Genomic DNA, 23990 nt, shown 5'->3' with positions numbered 1-23990 from the left:
GCATGGCAGCACACACCTATAATCTGAGTACTCTGGAGGCAGCAGAGTAGCCTGGGCTACAAAGGGAGCTTAAGGCCTGCCTGAACTGCACAGTGAGACCCTGTGTCAAAGACAAAAATACAGGTATGAAATTTTTTTTGGTGGTACCAGGGATTGAACTCAGGACCTTGCACTTGCCATGCAAGCACTTATTCCACTGAGCTATCTTCCTGGCTCCCAGATACGAAGTTTGAAAAAATAATTTATAACAGCCAGATGTGAGAGCTGGTCCTGTCCCAAGACCAGGTATGGTGGCACATGCCTGTAATCCCAGCGTTGGGGAGGCTGAGTAAGATTGCCACAAATTTTTTGAATTCCTGCCTGTGAGACAGTCAATCTGGTTTACATAACAAGACTCAAAAGACCAGAAAAAAAGCAGCCTAGCAATTACCAACACGGGGTCCAGCTCAGAAAGTGACCACACGGGTGGATATAGTTCAGACACATCCCGGGTGGATATAGTTCAGACACATCTTTTAAGATCATTCAACTGAAAAGGGTACATGCCTGTAATCCCAGCTTTTAGGTCAAGGCAGGAGACTGCCGAGTTTGAGGCTATGCTGAACTATATAGCAAGATCCAGTCTCAAAAATGCAGAATCCTTTCCATTAAGCAAACAGGCTTAGGTCTGGAGGATGAAACGTTTTCATCATTTTTTTTTTATTTTTTATTTATTGTGTGTGTGTGGCCAGCTCAGCCCACCAGGGGGCGGGACTGGCTGGCATGTGGTGCTGGAGGATTGAACCACGGTCCCTGTGTTTTGCTAAGCTTGTTCCAAGTAGGTGCTCTAGACCACTGAGCCATCTCACCAGCCCTCATCATGGTTTGAAGGACTCACCTTAAATAGAAAGGTTCCAAACAAAAGTATTGTAAGCAGCACCCACTCTGTCCCCTAATTGTTTTAAGCCACTTCTAAAACTAAGACACAGACTGCTGATATTCTTAATCATTGTTTTTATTAACTGGCTTTATAGGCTAAAGTGCATAGTAAAGACAAAAAAAGGAAATGCTTACTTAGGAAAGGACCAGCATTAGAAAGGACCTGAGATGCCTAAGTGTCTGTTCTAAGGGACACTGGAGGAAAGGAATGCGGATGCAAGGTGTGGGCCTGGGGCTGGCTTCTGCCCTGGGGCTGAGGCCTGGAGAAGCTGCTGGCATGCTAACCCTGCCCAGGCAAACAAGCTGTGAGAGGGTGCCGGGATGAAAGCTCACACTTGGGAGAGGTACCACTGGCAGTGAATGGGAATTTGACTCCATTCAAGGTCCAGGGAAACCAGCCCTGCTACCCAACCTCTCCTAGCAAGGAAAGAAACCCTGTCCAAGTGCAAGTCACAAAGGCTACAGGACTTGCTCCTTAGCCGAGGCCTCTGCATAAGCCCCTTACGGAGGAAGATACTTTGATTCTGTGATTATGAAGTTGGGTCAGGGTGAGTGGCAATGTCTTTTGTCTATCACATGCCTCCATCTCCTGGAGGCTGGGTGCCTGAGGAGCAGGACAGCAGGGGTTCTTGTGCTCCTTAAAGGGATGATAAGCAGTTCATGTACTCTGGGCCTCTATTATTAGAAAGTTAGCTGGCAAGTTAGGGCCTGGAAGTTAAAGAGTTAGCTTCACTGATTCATACTTTCAGCCTTGGAAACTGCATAAGAAACATCTGACCGCGTCAGGACCTGGAGTTACCACTGTGTAGCCCTAGGTGGAAGCCCCAGGTATGCTCCAGGGAGTCTCCCCTAATCACAGAAAAAGAAGAGAGATCTGTTAATTCTGGTTTCAGTTCTGGAGGTAAAGTGCTTACTCTAGCGCAGGGGTAAATCTAAAATCAAATGTAGGTAAGCCCTAAAAGTGGATTCTTAAATAGATGGTAAGACTAAAGGATAGTTTAAAAAAAAAAAAAAAAAAAAAAAGGTTCCTTCATAAGGGAGCCAACCCCAGCTTGTGGCTGGGGCCAAAGGCAGCAGTGTGCCGTCTACATCATCCTTCGGATTTCCTCAAAGTTCATCATGTTGTTGGCGGTGTCCGACCAGGCAGGATGCTGGGCTCCATCCATTTCAGAAGCCAGCTGGTTGCTCCTTTCCAGGGTATGATTCTCACCACCAATTACCTCGCGACACTCAGGACAGGTGCCCCTCTGCATGGCTCCCCCGCATTCGCTAATCACATAGATGTGACCATTAGGGCACTTGAACCAGTGGCCACGAGGAAAGCCCATGGCCTTGACAATCTGTACTCGTTCTTCCTCTGAGATGCCCAGGCCAGAGCAGGGAAGAATGGCTTTCAGAGCATCCATCTTTCTCTGCACAAGCTGTTCATCCTCCTGGGTGAACTTAGATGTTCTCTCAAGGATATTCCGAATGCTGGCGACCTCTTCTTCTACGCTACCTTTGATCTTCCCCTCTGCCATCTTGCAGCGGGTCAGGAGGTTTACCAGGTACATAAGCCTCTGGATTTCACTTTGGAGGTCACTTAGTTCTTGGCTGGTAAAGCTCAAGCGCTTCTTGGCCAGCCACTCATGGACCTGGTCTACTCGAGTCCTTACTCTATGTTGTTCTAAGACGTGTATTTTTCTCAGGGAATTTTGCAGATTGGCCAAGTGGTCATAGAAGTTGATGTAATTTTCAACAAGGCCTAGCTCCTTCACTGAGAGATTTTCCTGGGCCAGTTTTTCCTTTAGCATTAGAGAGTCTTCAGGAAGTAGCTGGTGGAGGAGAGTCTTACTCTCCAGCAGGACCTTAAGTCGTTCCTGGCTGACTGCGATTTCCCCTGCTGAGCCCTGGATCTTTTCCTTGACAATTTCAATCTCTTCTAGCCGCTGTTTGATGCTGGCTCCGTATCTCAGATTTTTGCGGATGGGTACCTGGCAGATAGGGCAGACCTTCAACCTGATGGTGATCTCATCATCTTTCTGCTCATTCATGTAGCGGTCTAGGGCTTGTACCTCAAAGAAGTGGCTGCAGTCTTCTAGCTGCACAAAGCGGGCATCATGCTCATCCTCAAAGCCAAAGAAGATTTGGGTGACCTCATCCTGGTGGCAAACACGGCACTTTTTGGGGCATGGCTCACCACACAAACCAATGCAGGGGTGGCCACAAGCCAGCAGCTTAGTACAAGGCACATAGCATGGGGGTCGGTCACAGGGCTCAGAGCAGAGCTTAGTGCACTGGTAGTGCTGGCAGCGCCAAACACAGGGCTCCACACAGGGGCTGCACAGGTCTCCACACTTCTTCTTGCACTGGCTGTGAACACAACGGTTCTGACATGTCCGCTGGCAGGGTGGGCATTCGCCAGTGCAGGGCTCCTGGCACTTGTGCGAGCAGATGAGCAGGCGTTTGCATGACTGCTGACAACGCACATGGAAGCGCCCTTCGAAGCATCTGTGGCAGGAGCCGGGGCATGGATGCCCACAGTCCAGGATGGTACCACACTTGGTAGTACATTCCACTGGCAGGTCGTACTTGAGGTCTTCCACATTGCCACACTTTACCTGCTGGTTGTGCCCACACTTGAGTTTTACAGTGACCATTTCTGGACACAACTGCACACAGCCCTCACCACATGGATGGCTGCATCTGTGGCCACAGCTCAGGACTTTGGGGCAAGGCTCCTGACAGCAAAAATCTGATTCAGGCATCGAGCAAGGAACCAGCTGCTTGTGGCCACACTGAGGAATGGTTTTGGGTACCTTCACCTGACACGGTTCGCACTCCTGGTAGCAAATAAGGGGGCACCGGTGTCCATCCGGGCAGATGACCTTCTGACATGGCTTCATGCACTGGAACTGTTTATGTGAAGAGTCATAGGGGTGGCAGGCACGGGTGCAGACATGCCCACAGCCCAGGCGGAACTCACAGGGCAGGCTGCAGCCTCCTTCGGGCACTTTTTGGAAATCTGAAGCTTTGGATACTAAGGTGTGGGTTTCAGGGTGGTTCTGGCAGCAGAGCTGGAGTGTCTGGCCTATTTGATTATTCTCTCGAAGGGTATGGATGATCCTGCTCCACAAGGGCACCTTGGCCAACATGTGCATGTTTCCAATGCAGTACATCCCCTTCTTGGCTCGGGACAAGGCCACACAGATTCGGTTGGATATCTGAAGAAAACCCACCTTGCCTTCCTGATTGCTCCGCACAAGCGAGAGGAGGATGATATCGTTCTCTTCCCCTTGGTATTTGTCCACAACATGGACCTTGACACCAGCAAACGTCTTGGCTGGCATGAGTTTACGCAGGCAGAAGAGCTGCCCGGTGTAGGTGGTGAGAATGGTGATCTGCGAGGGCAGGTACTCCTGGCACAGGAAGTACTTGCATAACTCCACCACAAAATGGGCCTCGTGTTGGTTCTGATGGCTTTTGCCTTCTTGGATCTCCTGTTCAGGAAAGTTATGTTCTATAAAGAAAAGGTTGGAAGAGACTCCCTGAAAAGGAAAGGAAGTGGTATATTAGAAGTGTCACTATGGCACTTGGTTTGTTCCTGTCTTTACATGCTCTGGCCGCTGACCCTGCTCGAGAGAGACTGTGGAAGAATTTTGTGCACAATCTTTAATTATGAAGTTAGCTACTCTGCACTTAGTTCTGAGGCTATGGCAAATGATGAGTTGGACAAGGAATTGGGGTCTACTTTAAATTTTCAAGATACTCTTTTGGTATTAATGTTTAAAACAGCCGTCCACAACCCAACTGCTTTGACCAAGAGAAGGAGCAGTAGCTCTGACAGCACTTTCTGGGTACTCCACTGAGGTGACTGCTTCACACACTTGGTCCTCTACAGCAAAGAAAAAAGGCAGAAGCCATTATTCTCACTGCACAGAAGAAGACCCTGAGCTCGAACAGTAACTTGCTTGGAGTCACACAGCTACCAAGTGACAGAACTGGGACTCACAAAATTCAGGTCTGTGTTCTCAGCTACTATACTGTTCTCCCCAAACCAAGCTTTGTGTTGTTTTGCTTTGTTTTACTTTTTATTTTTTGGTACTGGGTCTCACTACGCAGTTCAGTGATCCTCCTGTCTCAGCCTCCCCAGCGCTGGGATTACAGGTGTGTGCCACCATGCCCAGTTCTGGGGCTGGCACTGCATGCAGTACCAGCGACCTAACCCGGGTCCTTGCGCTTGCCAGGCAGGTGCTTAGACCTTTGAGCCACCTCCCCAGCCCTTTGCTTTGTTTTAAAAGCTAGTTTTGTCCTACTCTTCTTTTTGGCATGAAAGCTTTGTTTATGCTGAGGAAGGTAACTTCCTAAGTTGCTGATACCATCAAAGATCAGGATGGACAGACTCACCTTAATATTCTCATACTTGAGAACTGAAGGATGATTTTCTAAGTCCTGATAAATGTGAGGAGTCAAAAGGCGAGCAATTTCAGGGCGCATGCGATGCTGAAAAAGACACGTATTTCATTAGAAATCCGACAGTAGAGAAAGGAATAACTTCTCTAAAGATTAGATTGTTGGTAGAAAAATCTAAGACAGATAGTATCTGAAATACTGGACAGAAAGAAGATAATATAAACAGCACAATCTTTTTTTTTTCTTTTAGGCTGAGACAGGGTCTCACTATGCCATTCAGGCTGGGCTTAAGCTCATTTTGTAGCCCAGGCTGGTCTCAAACTCGAAACAATCCTCTTGCCTTAGCTTCCCGAGTGCTGGGGTTATAGGCATGTGCTACCACGTGCAGCTTGAGAGTCTTCCTCTATTAAGCAACACTGGGCAGGTTCCCCAAAGCCTTTTCCACAATATAACAGAAGCTCAACTTCTTACCTGGTAATTCAGACGCACGAAGGGAATGTTCACTTTCACTAGTCGTTCAAAAAGGGACACCTCAAGGTTGAAGTTCTTAGCCAGATCATACACGTTAGCACTGGGGCGCAGCTGACAGAAAGCATGGATAAGAATTCTCTACTGACAACATTTTAACACTCATCCACCCAGCCACCCACCGACCAGCCTGCTACACCAAGTGCCTCTATGGACCTGGCAACGACACTAGGTTAACAGTAACAGTAACAAGGGCTGGGAAGACAAGAACCAAAGACGATGTGATGAAGTGCTCAGGGTGCAAAGTTTTAGGGAGGCCTCTCTAACCAGTGACACCAGCATGGAACACCAACATCTAGTAACTTGGAAAGCAAGTCAGCAGAGGGAGCAGGACAAGTGATAGGAACAATGAAAAGATGAAATGAAAACAGAAGCAGGCTAAAACCTGATTTTATTGGCCTAAAAAAAAATTTTAATGGTTCTTCTAGATTTTATAAAACATTTTAACCTGCATTTTCTTTTTTTTTTTTTTTTAATGTATTTAGTACAGGGTTTAAAGGGTCTCCCACTATGTAGATCAGACTCATAGTGATTCTCCTGTTTTCAGCTTCCCAAGCGCTGGATACACCTAGTCTCAATTGCCTGTGCCCCAGGGCGGGTCTGGCAAGGCACGCCGGGGAACCCTGGCTGCGGTGCTCTGCCTAAGCGGGTGCTTTAGTCCGCTGAGCTATCTGGCCAGCCCTAATTTTTTTGAGACAGGGACTTGCTATGCAGTTCAGGCTCAAACTCACAGCAATCCTCCTGCCTCAGCCTCCAGAGTTCTGGGATTATACGTGTGTGCCACCACACCTGGTCTCTCACATTTTAATTTAAGAAACTTGATTTTCAGTATTAAGTTCAATGGGAAACCACTGAAGGTTTTTTTTGGCTAGCTCAGGCTGCTTTGAGGGTAGGTCTGCTGCGGTCTGTGGAGCTGGGGATTGAACCGCAGTCCCCTGCGCCTGAGTATGCCCAAGCAGGTGCTTTAAACAACTGAGCCAACCTGGAAGCCCCCAATTGAAGGTTTTTAAGCTGATCTGATTTATGACTTTTTAGAGGGTAGCAAATACGAGGCAGGAAGGATGGCAGGAGGGAAGAGGAGATTTTAAAAAGGAATGAAGATGCATTAGATACATGTACCAACTCCTCCAGAAGAAATAGAAACTCGTACTGATTGTTTTTTAAATCTGAGGTGAAAAAAAAAAAAAAAAAAAAAAGACCACGAGAGTCAGGCTTAGCGGGTCACACCTGAATTCCAGTTACTCAGAGGCTGAGGCAGAAGCACTGCAAGTTTGAGTCTGGGCAACATAGGAAGACCTTTTCTTAAAATAAAAAGAGCTGGGGATGTGGTTTGGTGTTCCCTGGGTTCAACATTCAGTACCACATAAAACCAAAAAGGAGCAAGCAAACAACCAATCAATGCCCAAGAAGACCACAGTAGACTAAGAATAGCAGAGCAAATGGATGCATCTCAAAGCTACACTGAACAGCTGGTATCACCTGTTCTCAGACCGAATGTGGGGGTTGGGGCTGTAGCTTAGTGACGGAACAGTTGCTTGGCATGTGTGAGGCCCTGCGTTTCATTCCCATACAAGATACATCTGATTGTGAGAAATGACGAACCATAAGAGTTTGAACACTACTGAAATAAAAGCCAGGGCCCTCCTGTTTGACCCCTAATCCTCTTAGTCCCACAAGAGCAAACCCATCTTCCAGGGTTCTTGCTTTACCTGCTGATGGTCACCAATCAGAATGAGATGCTGGCAAGCTTTGCTTAATGTAGCAATGGTATGGGCCTCGAGAACTTCGGCAGCCTCTTCCACAATGACAATCCGAGGCTCTACCTTCTGCAAGATCTGGCGATATTTAGCAGCACCTTAAGTCAGGAAAGATGAGAGAGGCTCCTCTGAGCTGAGGTGTAGGATCCACAGGGCCACGCGGCCCCCTGGAATCTTTTTCACCTTTCTTTTTTTTAAAAAATTTTATTTATTTATTTGTGTGTGTGTGTGTGTGTGTGTGTGTGTGTGTGTGTGGCCAGCTCAGCCCACCAGGGGCGGGGCTGGCCGGCATGTGGTGCTGGGGGATTGAACCGCAGTCCCTGTGCTTTGCTAAGCTTGTTCTAAGTAGGTGCTTTAGACCACTGAGCCATCTTACCAGCCCTTTTTCACCTTTCTTTAACCTAAACTGATCCACCTAAACCCTCACGCTTATCCAGAGCTGTGGTGACCACTGAATGAGAAAGTGAGTGCTAGTAGTCTCCCCACACTGTTCACTGGTGGGATTTCAGAGTGAGCAGCAACAAGTGGGAACACTGCACCAAGAGTTTCCAAAATGTGAGCTTTTTTTTTTTTTTTTTGGTTCCTCGAATGCCTTCAGGGCACTTTTGGCCAGCGGGAGAGTTGTGAGGTTCGAACTCCAGCAACCTGAGGCTGACAGCTTTGTGGAAGCAGCCACTTAAAGGACTGAGCTAGGGCCAGGGCCCGTGAGCTTCTTTTAATAGCTTTGTGGCGCTGTTCTCTAGCCTGTTGATCTTTACCAGTTCAAGCTGGTCTGACAGGATTTGGCCTTAACAGGTAAAGCTCCCCACACTTTCGTACCTGTGGTAGTCATTCCTACAACCTGGGCATCTTTAAGGATATGCAGGTCTTCCTGGAGTCTCAGCTCAGCCATTCTTTCTGCTGATGTGCGGTACTGGCGTTCATAGTTGAGGATCTTCCGGCGAGTGTCAGCCTGGTACATCTGCAGCCACAGCCTGGAGAATGGAAGAACCATGCAGGAGGACATGCTCTTTGAGAGGATGGAGCTTTGTGACACAGCTGCACTGGTCATGTGCATTTCATGTTTTAAATAGCCTTGCTCCCTCCTGTCTTGGGGAGTTTGCCTACGTGGTCCCCTCAACCTCACATGCTCATCTGCCAATGGCCTTCATCATGCCTACTCATCTTTAGAGCTCACCTCTGAGGTCACTTCCTTGGATACTACAGACCAGCCCAGGTCCCATTAATATTTTTATATTTTTAGTATTCTTGGTACCTTCTGCTCTTTTCTTAGTGTTCGTGCCACTTACACTTCTTCTTTTCTTTCTTTCCTTAAGATGGTCTCACTCTGTAGTCCAGGGTGTTCTTGAACTTGAGATCCTACTGATTCAGCTTTCACACTTCTTAGTGCTAGGACTAAGGCATATGCCATCATGCCTGGCCGCTGTTTTTTTTTTTTTTTTTTTTTTTGTAATTACATGAAACTAGTTTTCTAGGTAGACTCTAAGTGCCATGAAGATAGAGATCAAGTTTCTCTCCTATCCTGTAACTGCAACACCACCCCTCAGCTCAGGGAGACTCAATTATTAGTCAAAATTGTTAGAAGGCTACAAAATTCTAAGAAAAGGAATCTCCTGAGGAAATGACATGTTGGCCAGAGGTGGGAGTTGTACCTATAGAGCTGCCACCGAGAATTCATGTCCAGCTGCCAGACATCTTGGATCTCACTGGCCTCAGCTTCAGTCATGGTGTTCAGTTTGCGAAGTTCAACTTTCACTCTCTTCTTCATTTTCTTTTTCTGGGTAGGCTGGATCTGTAGACATCAACAGCAGACAGGGCATCATTTGAGCAGAGGCAACCCTGATTCTAAGCCCAAGGTACAGGCCTCACCACTGATGAATGTCTGTTATCTCTCACTCTCTCAACAGCCATTCTACTGCGGCATGGCTCTGGAGCTGGGTACCTGGGCTCAAAGCCCGGTCTATACCTTACTAGGCTCTAGGCTCTACGGCAAGTTACTTGTGTTATAGCAGCTCCTTTTGTCAACTGGGAGAAACAACAGTACCTCTTCAAAGGGTGTGGGAAGCCGTTAACTAGTATCCATTTTATAATAGTGTCAGCCATTTTCTTAAGTTTCTATTCCCCTGCTGAGTTAAGTTTCTGGTCCTTTCCACCTTGCCCATTCCCCGTGAATCGCGTGCTATGCCCTAGGGGTGGGACCTTCCTCCACTGCCTAGATACCTGCTGACCCCAAGAGCCGAGACTTTCTCATTCCTACACTCCCTATATATACCCAGCACCTCCCCTGAATAAACGAGACTTGATCAGAATCCTGTCTTGTCTCCATTCTTTGTGTCTCCTGTCCCTTCTCATCCCCACTCCCCCTCTAGGGTCCTTGTTGACTAACCCGCGGGTCAGGACAGAAGGGTTAGTAGCTTGAAAAGAGTAAATACATGGAAAACATTATAAAGGTACTGACACACCACATTCCTTACTGCTGAACTTTCTTTGATCATAGCTTGTTTCTTTTCCCTAAAATACACGAGCCATGCAAGCAGCAGGGCTGGGACTCTCCTCTAATGTCATACTATCAGTGCCTCATAGCTGGTGCTGAGCAAGGGTTGGCTCAGGGCCTGCTAAAATGGTCTCCATACCATCACGATACCTTCAACAAGTGGATGAAAGGCACTGTTTTGGAAGTGGAAGTTCTTTTGATGGGCTCCCTGTCTGGTTTTGTCACTGAGTAATGCCATGGGTCTTTAGGATTAGCATGTGAAACAGATGTCACCACATTAAGTACTACCCCTCTTTCATTTGCTACGTGGCAGAGAGGTTCAGTCTACACTTCTAAAAATTGGGATGACTTCATCCATGACACTGTAACGCTTGGGTGAATTACATCAGATGCACAGCCAGCAATCTGGTGAAAACTGCATCCAAAAATGCCCTTAAAGGGCCCTTAAATCATCAGGGGAACGTACAAATTGATATATATTAATGTATTTAGTACAGGGTCTACAGGGTCTCACTACATAGATCGGAGTCTAGTGATTCTCCTGTTTTCAGCCTCCCAAGTGCTGGGATTACAGGCCCACTACCAAGCCTAGTCCCAATTGCCCGCGCCTTGGGGGTGGGGCCAACATGGCACCCTGGGGATTGAACGCTGGCCACTACACTTTGCCTAAGCAGGTGCTTTAGTCTGCTGAGCTATATGGCCAGCTCCACAAATTGGTTTTTTGATTATCCAGCCCTCCTCACAATAGTAATGTGGGGTAAATTCCAAGAACACTGGATTTGACCCAAAGCAGGAGAGGGAACATCTACACAGAGGCCAGCTGGGCATTCACAACATTCTGTCTTTGTCAAATTTCACGGTGAATGAAGGATGAGAACTCCATCTACCCCAGTGGGCTTGCTCCACGGCGTAGTCTTGTAAAAATGTAATGAGTATTTTTTTTTTTTTTTGCAGAACCAGGGATCGAACTCAGGCCCTTGTACTTGCTAGGGAAGCGCTTATTCCACTGAGCCATCTCCCCGGCCCAATGTAATAAGAATTGACAGATTCTATAGTTGAGGTAACCGTGAAGGCATGAAACACCGAGACTGTTTATCAGACACACACATGCTTCATTCTTCTAAAAGTCTTATCTAAGTTGGTATTTGTCAGGGTACCTTTGAAGAGTTGTATGACAGGTTGGAAAATGGGTTGTGATGGGGGCTGGGGAGATGGCTCAGTGGAATAAGCGCTTCTCTGGCAAGCACAAGGGCCTGAGTTCAATCCCTGGTTCCGCCAAAAAAAAAAAAAAAAAAAAAGAAAAAATGGGTTGTGAGGCTAGCTGTGAGGCTGAAGTGAACACAAGCAGGGTAAGTAAAGAAAAGTGACACCCTCAAAGTTGCAGTACAGTCTAACACATATCCATCCACCTGCCAATAGCAACTGAACTTGTTCCTATTCTGTGGCAGTTTTCAGAAAAGGAAGTGACCTTACCTCCCACTCTCCAGTAGCTTGCTCTTGTCCTCCTGCAGTCCCAGGGCCATAGTGGTCTAGCCTCATGGCCAAAAGCATTTTAGCCAATTCCTGGTCTGCTCCATTCTCCTCCTTCTTCCGCCGCCGGGGTCTTACCACTTCTTCCTCCTCAATCACCCTGTCTGCTTGAATCAGGTCAGCTTCCTCTGCAATCTCGATCAGTGAACCCTCCTCTTCTCCTTCTTCCTCTTCTTCCCCTTCTGCCTGGGCTAAGACAGAAAAGCAGGTATGACAGGAACAGAGACTCGAAGTCAAGGATGCACAAGGACACATGAAGATGCTCTCAAGGAGTTTAAGCGTGACCACTAGGAAGGGAAGCTGGGAGGAATGACAGGGCAGGAAGACAAGATTTCTTTTTTTTTTAAAAAAAAATTATTTATTTAGTGTATGTGTGGCCAGTTCAGCCCACTAGGGGGCGGGGCTGGCTGGCACGTGGTGCTGGGGATTGAACCGCGGTCCCTGTGCTTTTGCTTAGCTTGTTCTAAGTAGGTCCTTTAGACCACTGAGCCATCTCACCAGCCCGACTGAGCCATCTCACCAGCCCAAGATTTCTTTAAATATTTTCTTTTTAAAGAGCATATGGAGGTATATATATACCACGTGTTTGCTCATGCTAACCGTAACTCTACCACTGAACCACACTCCTTTTTATATTAAGAGTGGGTCTTTTTGAGATCAGATCTTAATAGCTGTCCAGGAGAACTCAAATTTGTAATCCTCCCGCTTTAGCCTCAAGTAGCTAGGATTACAGGTGTCTAGCATGCCTGGTAAACATACGTATGCTTTTTCTGCTATTTGAGACAGTCCTGCCATGTAGCCTAAGGTATCAGCCTTGCACTTGTGGTCTTCTTGCCCCAGCCTCCTGAGTGCTGGGATTACATGCATGCATGACTGGCTAAAAATATGCCTTTTAAAGAAAAGTGTCATCTGTGTCAACTACCTGAAAGAGGGTAAATATAAATACAGTGTCAATCTGCATTAAAGAATACAAGTATATAAAAATGAAGGTACCTTCCATTCAGTTTAAATAGGAAACTATCACATTTTTTGAAGACAACTGTGGGCCCTTCTAACTCCTGTGAGCTCATTCTTTCTTTTAAGAAAAAAAAAAAGACGAGGTGGGCATGGTGATGCACACCTGCAGTCCCAGTGCTTGGGAGGCTAAGACAGTAGCATCACTGCAAGTTCAAGGCCAGCCTGGGCTACATAGTGAACTCAAGGCCAGCCTGAACTACACAGCTTCTGTCTCAAACAAACAAACAAACAAGAAACCCAATAAAAACTCTATCATGGGGCAGGGCAGATGGCTCAGTGGAATAAGCACTTCCCTGGCAAGCGCAGGGGCCTGAGTTCAATCCCCGATTCCATCAAACAAACAAACAAACAAAACACACACACAGCAACAACTGTATCATATATATACACACTATATTATTCTCTAAATGCCACTTTCTCTACTGTATGACTTTTTGGTAACTTGCCTTTTCCATTCAGCATAATTTTGAGATTCATATATGCTGTATGCACGGTGATTTCTTCCTTTCCACTGCTGCACAGCACTTCATTATGTGAGTAACCTGTGATGGCTTTATCCACTGTACAAATGTTGGACATTTGAGTTGTTTTCTTGCCGTCAAAAAGTGCCGGTATTGGGGGCAGGGGAGATGGCTCAGTAGGGTAAGTGCGTGCCTGGCAAGCACAAGGGCCTGAGTTCAATCCCCGGTTCCACCAAAAAAAAAGTGCCGGTATCAATTTGTGTACCAACTAGCAGTACACCAGTTACATGGTTTTGCATTCTCATTGAGAGAAGCCTCATGAAACCCAACCAATAGGGTTTCCTACTTTAGGGGACAGGGATATAACTCGGTGGCACAGTGCCTGCCTGGCAAGCATCAGGTCCTGAGTTTGACTCCCAGAACTCCCCCCACAAAAAGCATTTCCTACTTTATGATGGACTGATGTACCTGCTTAAAGTCTTTTACGTATTTTTCCATTAAGCTATTTATCTTTCATTGGTTGGTTGACAGTTCTATGTTTAATCTGCGAACTGCGGGGGCCAGGGACATGGTTCAGTAGAATAAGCACTTGCCTGGCAAGCACAAGGGTCTGAGTTCAATCCCCGGTTCAAAAAAAAAAAAAAAAAAAAAATCTGGGAACTGCTTTTAAATCTTGCTGTTCTGGTCTGTGCTATATTCCAATTTAAGATGTGAACACAGGCAGACATGAACTTCTTACCTGTATTCTCACTTCCTGATGGAGCACCATTCTGAGTGAAAGAACCAACAACTAGACCTAGCCACTCGAGCATCATGGAATGTTTCTTGGGCTGGAAGTATACCCACTCACTATCCTGAGGAAGGAAAAATGACCAGTCATGAGAGTTGTGTATCAATCAGTATGAAAGCAGGTTTCTGCAAAGGATCAATAAAGTAATTCCCTTGTGGACCAGGCGTCTAATTCAGTAGTAGATCATCTACCTCCTGCTAAAAAATAAATACATTAAGATTCTAACTGTTGGGGCCAGGGAGATGGCTCAGTGGAATAAGCGCTTCCCTGGCAAGCACAAGGGCCTGAGTTCAATCCCCAGTTCCATGTTAAAAAAAAAAAAAAGGAAACATGGTGTCAAGCAAGCACTGTTCCCTTCTCCAAGATTCTAACTAACAGTTGGGTAAACTTGATCATTTACTATGATTTATACAGAATTCTGAAGAACAATTTCCCAGTCTTGAAAAAATCAGAATCAGTGGCAATAGTCTTTAATGCTAAATAGCAATAAAAGCGTGGAGCTGGGATACTGCCAGTCCTTCTCACAGCCCTCTCTACTTACTGAAGTTTCATATTCTCATGACTTCATTTACTTATATAACCACATTAACTCCTTCAAGAGGTTGTAGGCCTGAGATTCACCAACTCAATGATAATGGAACCTCCATTTCACTGTGTCCCTGGCCAGCCACTTTACATAGATATCAATTACTTCTTAGAATACTCTCTCAAGGCAGGTATTATTATTGCCCCAATTTGACTACTGAAAACCCCAGTTCTGTCAACTCATAAAATTCTCAAGACATGTTAGAGACCTGGGGATGTAGCTCGGTGGTACAACATTTGTGCAGTATGCACGAGGCCCAGGGGCTCAAACCCTAGTACTACCAAACGATTTTTTAAAATCCAGATGTGCTTGGGTTGGGGCTATAGCTCAGCAGCACAGCACCTGCCTGGCAAGTGCAAGATCCAGCACCAAAAAATCAGATTTGCTAGGTTGCCTTTGCTTATAATTTTATTTCATTTAACAAACACGTACAGTATACTTACTACATTCAGAGGTTTACAAATACTAATTTATTTTTTCAGTAATACTCTTCTAGGAACTGAATTAATCTGTAAAAAAACAGCTATTTTCACAAGTCAAATTTACACATTCTGGCAATGTCCTACGATTCAACTTAGTGCTACTACTATCCCCACTTTACAATAAATAGAAGGAACAGGCAGAGAAAAAAAAGCAAGTATCTCCCCAGAGCAAAACCAGAATTCAAACTGAGCAGGCTGGGTCCTGAGTCTTGCTCCTGACCAGTATACTCAACTGCTTTCAACCAGGAAAATGAGCTTTTTCAGAGATGGTAGCTTGAGTTCACCAAACAGCTGAAGCTTCTGCTAGAGGCTGCCCCCAAGTGTTCAGGCAGAAAGATTTGGCAGGGATTCTGAGATTGCCCATGGCTCCTCTCCCGAGTGTGTGTGTGTGCGTGCGTGCGCGTGCATACGCAGTACTGGGGTCAAACCCAGGGCCTCACTGGTCAACTGCTCTTCCACTGAAGTATACCTCCCACCCTGTTTTTGCTATCTAGAATAAATCTACCTGCATAGGTCCATTCATCAGGCTTTCCCAGTGCTTGGGGGAGATGTACTTCTCTAGGTGCTGTTCTCGAACGATACCACGCATAGTGCACTCCAGAGTCTGCGCCCCTTCATGGAGTTCTTGTTCTGACTCCTTCATCTCTGTCACAATCTGCCAAGAACAGAGGAAAAGAAGTGAAATACTATCTTCCTCCTCAGTCCTTGCCCTGAAGGAAAACAGCTCAGAAAAGAACTGCAAGAGAAGCAAATAGAGATCAGTCAACAAACTGGTTTCCAAGGAAGCTTACTGTATTCTTGAAACCAAAGGATTAGTGACCACAAGGTCAGGAAGCAAAGGAAACAAGTAATACAACAGTAAAACAGGTCATGAATCCTCTTTTGGGTCCTCCTTTCCAAGATAATGAAAAAAACAAGGAACAATGGTTGTGTCAAAAAGGGCCAATTCATTGCACAGACTGTGCCCAGCGCGTACCCAAGGATAAGGCCATTAAGAAGTTTTTCATTCGGAACATAGTGGAGGCCGCCACCATCAGGGACCTTGTGAAGCTGTGTGAGTTGTGCCATTCACAGCAAAGTGGTCAGAAAGCGATCTCGTGAAGCTCGCAAGGAAGGAACACCTCTACCCCGATTTAGACCCTCTTGAGAAAGAAACAATAAACTGAATGCTATACTCAAAAAAAAAACAAAAAAAAAACAAAAAACAAAAACAACAACAACAAAACAGGTCAAGGATTTTGTGCAGATTTTAAGCCTCACAATATATGTACTTCCTTAGCAGTACGAACCAATTTTTTGGGCTGAGGAGATAGCTCAGTAGATAAGTGCTTGCCTGGCAAATGCAAGGTCCTGAGTTCAATACCCAGTACTCCAAAACAACAACAAAAAAAACCACCAATTTTTTTAATCCTTTGTAACAGACAGGGATCTCTTGTTTAAGCTGGCCTCAAAATCCAAGCAATCCTCCTAACACAGTCTCTTAAGTAGCTGGGGCTAAGGGTATGTACCACCAGGTCTGTCTCAGATTTCTGACTGGGTACACTAATGCTTACCCCTAAAAGATGCCATTTCCCTTTGTCAACAGCTGTATGTAAAAATGCTGTGATGGTTTTAGAAAAAGTAGCTTTAACGTCCTGATAGAAGAGAGTAAGGGCAGTGCGCTCTTATTCATCTTTTATCTACCTTGGATTATAGAAGCAACGGTTATACCAAGAGATTAACAGAATGAAATGCTGGAAAGAACTTTTCTCCATGTGAGGAGCTCCATGTCTACCTGAGGCTGCCTATTCAGAAAGTCATCCTTGGGGCTGGTGAGATGGCTCAGTGGTCTAAAGCACCTACTTAGAACAAGCTTAGCAAAGCACATGACCTCGGTTCAATCCCCTAGCGCCACATGCCAGCCAGCCCCGCCCCCTGGTGGGCTGAGCTGGCCACACACACACACACACACACACACACATAAATAAATAAATAAAATTTAAAAAAAAAAAAAAAGAAAGTCATCCTGAGCTACCTCATGTATTCTAGAGCTGAGACTTACGCTCATGTAAGCTCTTCGGAGGTGCATGGGAAGGTTGCGGCGGAATTCCCGCTTGTTTCTCAGCTCCCTAAGGGTGAACTGCTTCAGAATTTCACTGTTGCTCCTTCCACCCACCCGCACGATGCTGGTCTTCTGACACTTGTAGATGCCTATGCAAGAACATGGAGAATCACAGGATTAAGAGCAATGCTGAAAAAAAAAAAAAAGAGCAATGCTGAACTTTCTCAGATGCAAGTTGTGTGTTTGGGATCTTGTCTCGAGTGATCCCTCTGGAAACAAACTTCTGATTATGGGAAATTTTACTCCATTAAAGAGGAAGAATGATCCCAAAAGATGTGAGCTTTATAACAGTATCACAGCGCTTGAGAGCACAGGCTCCAGAATCAGACAAAAATGGACACAAAGCTTGGCCCCAACACTTGCTACTGTAAAAGCTAGACAAATTACTTGTACTTAAGTTTGTGATTTGGAGACTGTAACCTTAAAGGTCAAGTCTAGATAAATGATTTTTTTAATAACTCCTAGATCAGGCCTGGCACAAAGCAAACACTCAGTACGTATTCTCTGTCATGCAGACTTTATGGCTGCTTGTATGTTCCAAATATATGCCGTACTCTGAAAGTAGTGATTGAAGTATAAACAAAGTTTCTGATCTGTTCTCCCATCTCATATTTTATTTTATTTTTTTTTAAATATTTATTTATTTATTTAGTGTGTGTGTGTGGCCAGCTCAGCCCACCAGGGGGCGGGGCTGGCTGGCATGTGGTGCTGGGGGACTGAACCGTGGTCCTTGTGCTCTGCCAAGCTTGTTCCAAGTAGGTGCTTTAGACCACTGAGCCATCTCACCAGCCCCCCATCTCATATTTTAGCAGAGAAGATACTTGTTAAACAAGTTACAGGGGCCAGGGAGATGGCTCAGTGGAATAAGCGCTTCCCAGGCAAGCGCAGTGGCCTGAGTTCAATCCCTGGTTCTGCCAAAAACAAAAACAAAAACAAATAAACAAACAAACAAAAAAAACCCCAAGTTATTATAATGGCAATAAAGTACTGCAAGTACATGATGCTCTAGGTGGATAGCAGAGGATCTCACCTCAACTGGACAGGGCAGATTTACTCTTGAAGCTTTCATATTTAAAACTGAGATTTAAGAATAAAGACGATTATCTTGGTAAAAAGAAGATCTAAAAGAATAAAAAATCTAAGCAAAAAGAAAAACATGCACTTAATTTATTCACTAATGCAATTAATATTTCCTGAGTGTGTGACATGTGCCAGTATCAGCAAACATAGTCACAGCAGAAAACTTGGAAGGGCCAGCCAGATAGCACAGTGGATTAAAGCGCCTGCTTAGGCAGAGACAGGGACCAAGGTTCAATCCCTGGCCTGCGGCCGGCCCTGCCCCTGGGGTGCACTGAGACAGTGACTGAGACTGGGTGTGGTGGTGCGAGCCCATAATCCCAGTGCTTTGGAAGAGGAAAATAGGAAGGATCATTATCAGTCCAAACTGTGTAGTTAGCCCCTGTAAACCCTGTACTAAATACATTAAAAAAAAAGAAAAAGAAAACTTGCCAAGCTCTTAGAGGTTTATGGTCTAGGACAAAAATACATAAAACAGATTATAAAAGAAAAAATATTTTTAAAAAGACCTAACTTTGTCTGGGGGTAATGGGTAAAGTCCACCTGAGACTTCAGGTGCCACCTAAAGAATGAGCTGGAGCCAGTCGGAGTGGATGGGTTCAAGTTGGACAATGAGTAGTAAAATATATTCTAGGCAGGGGAACAGCAGAGTCAAGGGAAAAGCTACAAAAAGCCAAGGAACTGAAAGTAATTAGTGTTGCTGAAGTTTGGATGCCAAGTTAGTGTAGAACAGATCCATACAACCTTGCAAGCTTAGGTAAGGACTTTATATTCAAAGCTCCTGAAGTTGCTAATGAGTCAGTTATAAATGTGTTGAAAGAGCATAATTTTGCCTATAGATAGAACCTTCCAACCAGGGATAGAGCTCAGTGGTACAAGTGCCCATCCGGCAAACCCAAGGTTCTGAGTTTGCCTCCCTGTGCCAAAAACCCAAAAAACCAAACCAAAACAACAACAAAAAACCCACCAAAAACAAAAAGATAGTACCTTCCAGAAACTGGTCCAAAGCGTGATTAGTGTAACATACAACCAAGATGGGGAACTTCTGGGTGTTAATTTGCCAAACACACTCGTTGGTCAGAAGGGCTTGAATAATCTTTAGACCCACATAGGTTTTGCCTAGAAAAAAAAAAAGTTAAAAAAAAGTTGTAAATATGGAGACTTTCTAAAGAATAATTATTTATAGCAATTCTCCTTTTTTATTTGGAGATAGAGACCCTGTTGCCCAGTATGGTCTTGAACTAATTCCTGAGCTCAAGCCAGTCTCCTTTGCCAGCATTGTGAGAAAAGTATAGTGTACACCACTACATCTGACTCCCTTTTTCATTCTAATTTTGAGGTAATATGCCAAGATGGTTTAAAACCTAAGTGGCACAAGTGAGTACACAATGAAAATTCTTTGTGCCACATGGTGTCTCAGTGGAACAACCAACGTTACCGGTTTCTTGTGAAACTTTCCAGAGATAGTCTTTCTATGCACATACAAACAAATATGATTCATATTCTTTTCCTAGTCTCACCCCTATTTGAAAGGTACAGGTCTAGTAGCAGACGCTCTGCCCCGTTCTGTATCATGCTTCTTTCATGTAATACATGTATATTGGAGGTTGTTCTCTATCAGGACATAACCACCCACTGCCAGTTCTCTAATGATGGATATGTATGCTGTTTCCAAACTCACATAATTCTTCCTTTAGAAATGCTCTTTATATACCATGGTAAACTTGCGTTTTTGCTAAGAGGGAAAAATCTCACAAAAATCAACATTATTCTAGTCAGAGTTACAGACTCATTAGTAATTTGGTATTGATTAATAATGCATTGATTAAAATTACAAATGCACATCTTTCTTGATCTAGGTAGGAGTTGCTCTTCTGGATATATTTTGTGTGTAAAGTAATATACAAGGCTATTCAATGTACTACAGTAATAGTAAATCTTCCCACAGTGAATTGGTTATAATTATGATCTACCTATACAATGGAATATATAGAGTATTATGTAACCAGAAATAGTAAAACTTTTTATATGTACTAATATGAAAATTCTGGGGGCTGGTGAGGTGGCTCAGTGGTCTAAAGCACCTACTTAGAACAAGCTTAGCGAAGCACAGGGACCGCGGTTCAATCCCCCAGCACCACATGCCAGCCAGCCAGCCGCGCCCCCTGGTGGGCTGAGCTGGCCACACACACACACACACACACACACACACACACACAAATAATTAAAAAAATAATAATATGAAAAATTCTCCCACATATAAAGAGCCAACCAACTGGAGAACTGTATTTATAACACAGTGGGTTTAAAGAAAGTGAGGGAATAAATATAAGTATGCACTTATTTGAATATTCATAGTGTATCATATCTCTGGAAAGATAAAAAGAAAAATTAACACTCCTTGGTTTAAGAAAAAGAATGGAGCCAGGTGTGGTGGTACACACCGATAGTCTATAATCCAGCACTTGGTTAGGCTAAGGCAGGAGAATTGCTATGTGTTTGGGGCTAGCTTGGGCTACACAAGTTTAAGGCCAGCCTGAACTATGCAGCAACACTGTCTCTAAATAAATAAGTAAAAGAAAAGCTTACCCCATCTTTGAGTGAGAGCTACCTGTCCCTGAGGCAGCTCAGGGACTTGATGGTACCCCTCATTTAAGTGCACCTGCCCAAACGTCCCTGCTCTCTACGAAGGTGACTTGCCTGTCCTGTCATCCCAGGGGCCCCTTTGGCTCTTTACAAATAAAGTCCCTTTTATAAAAGAAAAAGGAATGGATTGAGATGGTGTGTGGCGGGGGAGGTAGTCTTTTTAAAAAATGTGAGCCATGGGCTGGGGAGCTAACTCAATGGTCTAAGCGTCTGCCTGGCAAGCACAGGTGCAAGGACCCAAGTTTGACGCCTGGTACCACATGTGTGGGCCCAAGAATCGAGCATGTTGGCGCACACCTGTCATCCTGGAGCTGGGGAGACTGAGACAGGAGGATCACTATGAGTCTGAACTGCATAGTGAGACCCTGTACCAAATAAATATATTTTTTTTAAAAAGCCTTAAAAAATGTGAACCATTGTTTATTAAAATATAATATTAAGATCAGTAATAAGCCAGGCACGGTGGAAATTCTCCCAGTTATAGGAGAGTCTGAGATAGAAGTCAAGTTTGAGGCCACTATTGGTAATTTTTAGCAAGATCCAAGATCAAAACAGAAAAAGGAAGGGCCGGCCAGATAACTGCCATGCAGGGCCCACTCCCAGGCCAGGCTCAGAAGGCCAATGAGACTGGGTGTGGTGGTGCACACCAGTAATCCCAGTGCTTGGAAGGCTGAAAATAGGAGGATTACTAGAATCTGATCTGTGTATTGAGACCCTGTACTAAATACATAAAAACAGAAAAAGGGCTAGAGGTGTAGCTCAATACAAAGGCTTTTGGTTCAATCCTCAGTACTGTTAAAAAAAGCCCAAAATTTTAACATCTCAGATGAACAAAAACTAAAGACTAATAACTAAAGACTAATGCTGAAAAGGATATTAGGAAATGGGAACATTAATTCATTCTTGGTGGAATACAAACTGGTATATCTTCCTCATGCCCGCACCGCATGAGGGATGGGGATCAAACCTTGGTCCCTGCACTTGCAAAAGCATGTGCTTAGTCCACTAAGCTATCTCACCGGACTATCTCTTTTTATTTACATTGACCTCACAATATCACTTTAAATTATCCATTATTAGCCATGCATATAATCTCAGCACCCAGGAGGCTAAGGGAGAAGTTGAAGGTCAACCTGGGCTACACAGTGAGTTCAAGGCCAGCGGAACTGTATAGTAAAATTCTGTCTCAGACAGAAAAGGGGCTGGGGAGATAGCTTAGTACAAGCCCAAGGGCCTGAGTTCAATAACTTGGTTCTGCTACAAAAAACAAAACAAAACAAAAAAACCTGAAAAACAGAAAAAAAATCCATGGATTTCTATCTTATAGGTGTTTCTTATCAGAAAGAATTTTCCATTCTATTACATGTTTTTGTACTCTTGAATTGTCATTACTTATTCAGTTTTTATTTATTTATTTAAACACAGGGTCTTGCTATGTAGCCTAGGCTGGCCTTAAGCTCGAGTAATCCTCAGCCTCCGAAGTGCCAGAATTACAGGAGTGCATCGCCACCACAACTGGCTTTTCCCACTGTTTTTTTTAATTGTTTTTTTTTTTTTTATTTATTTGAGAGAGAGAGAGAGAGAGAAAGAGAGAGAGAGTGTGTGTGTGTGTGTGTGTGTGTGTGTGTGGCCAGCTCAGCCCACCAGGGGGCGGGGCTGGCTGGCATGTGGTGCTGGGGGATTGAACCGCGGTCCCTGATGCTTTGCTAAGCTTGTTCTAAGTAGGTGCTTTAGACCACTGAGCCATCTCTCCAGCCCCTCCCACTGTTTTTAAAAGAACTCTTCCTATTTTGGTTTTCTTGTTTCATATATTCTCTTGGGAGGGCAATTTAGCATTACCTATGGGAACTATTGTGACGATAACCTTGACTGTCAATTTGATTGGACTGAGCAATGCCTAAGAAACTAGTAAAGTACACTTGTGTGTGTCTCTGGGTTTTTCCAGAGATGATCAGATGGCAGGGACTCTAAACAGGTCAGGCCACTCTTGAGTCTATGATATGGTAGCATCATTAGGAGGTGATGGAAACAGGAGGTGGGGACTGTGTAGTGGATCAAGGAGGTATGATCCAAGAGTTACAGCTAGTTCCTGGCCCCTTTCTGACTGTCTCTGCTTCCAGACTTCCATAAGATGGAAGCCTCTGGTTCACTATGCCCTACCATCATGACTTCTCACTTCAGGGACATAGGAATGGAACCAGACAGCCATCGGCTGAAAGTTTTGCAATTATGGGCTAAAATAAACCTTTCCTCCTTTAAGCTTTTCCCCCAACGCTTTGTCACAGTGATAGAAAGCTGATCAATGCAACTGTTAACCTGAAGTTCATGATGTTATTAGATATAAAACAAACTACAGACCAATACCTTCAAGTATGGTCCTATTTTTAATAGAAGTAGAAATCATGTACATATCTAAACACACCAAAGCACAGATGTCAGTGTTAACCCTGAAGAACAGTTGAAAAGACGCACATTAAAGTGCTAATCATAGTCACCACCCTTGAGGAGGATTGGAGTGCTGCACGGAGAAGCAGCACAGGGACGTATACTTCACAAGAGGTACGTTTAGTGTAAGACACACAGGAGCCAGGATTCTACAGCCAGACTGCCAGAGTTCAAAGCATCTAGCACTTACTACACATGTGAGCCGAAATGTAACTAGCACCTTGTATGCAAGGTGTTATTGAACTTTTTTTTGCTTTAGGTCTTTCCATCTGTAAAAAGTTTTTTTTTTTTTTTTTTTTTTTTTTTTGCGGAACTGGGGGTTGAACTCAGGCCCTTGCACTTGCCAGGGAAGGGCTTATTCTACTGAGCCATCTCCTTGGCCCTGTAAAAAAGTTTTAATAATGGTTTCTTTAAAAAAAAAAAAAAAAGTTTTTACCTCAGGATTTTTGTGAACACAGAAAGAGTTAACGAACTGAAGCATAAATGCTGCATCTGATACTATTTTAAAAAAACAAAAGGGGTAGGGTGGTAGCTCACTGGTAGAATGCTTGCCTAGCCTATGTAAGGCCTTAGGTTAAAAGAATAAAAACTGGGGAAACTCCCCCACCCCCAGGGCACGCTGAGATAGCAATCGAGACTGGGCATGGTGGTGCGCTCCTGTAATCCCAGCTTTTGGGAGGCTGAACACAGGTGGATCACTATGAGTCTGATCTACATAGTGAGACCCTGAACACCCTGTAGATCCTTCCCTAAAATATGAAAAAAA

General features: G+C 44.6%; 1 protein-coding gene across 2 annotated transcripts in view; it reads right to left on the bottom strand.

The window, feature by feature from the left end:
- Nucleotides 1-978: 978 nt before the first annotated feature.
- Znfx1 (zinc finger NFX1-type containing 1) overlaps nt 979-23990 on the bottom strand; it is a 31731-nt gene continuing 8719 nt past the window's right edge. For both annotated transcript variants that reach the window (XM_004636048.2, XM_023720689.1), the window contains exons 4-14: nt 19121-19252; nt 16997-17145; nt 15461-15610; nt 13837-13951; nt 11563-11810; nt 9248-9387; nt 8415-8569; nt 7548-7693; nt 5782-5892; nt 5305-5400; nt 979-4445 (exon numbers count right to left, since the gene is read on the bottom strand). In XM_004636048.2, coding sequence (XP_004636105.1) covers nt 2004-4445; nt 5305-5400; nt 5782-5892; nt 7548-7693; nt 8415-8569; nt 9248-9387; nt 11563-11810; nt 13837-13951; nt 15461-15610; nt 16997-17145; nt 19121-19252 — 3884 coding nt within the window. In that variant the 3' untranslated portion in view covers nt 979-2003. The remainder of the gene's footprint in view (nt 4446-5304; nt 5401-5781; nt 5893-7547; nt 7694-8414; nt 8570-9247; nt 9388-11562; nt 11811-13836; nt 13952-15460; nt 15611-16996; nt 17146-19120; nt 19253-23990) is intronic.

This window comes from Octodon degus, unplaced genomic scaffold (assembly GCF_000260255.1).
Source record: "Octodon degus isolate 3935 unplaced genomic scaffold, OctDeg1.0 scaffold00077, whole genome shotgun sequence".
NCBI lineage: Eukaryota > Metazoa > Chordata > Mammalia > Rodentia > Octodontidae > Octodon > Octodon degus.
The sequence above is the reverse complement of the archived record's forward strand: the minus strand, read 5'-3'. Positions and strand labels throughout refer to the sequence as shown.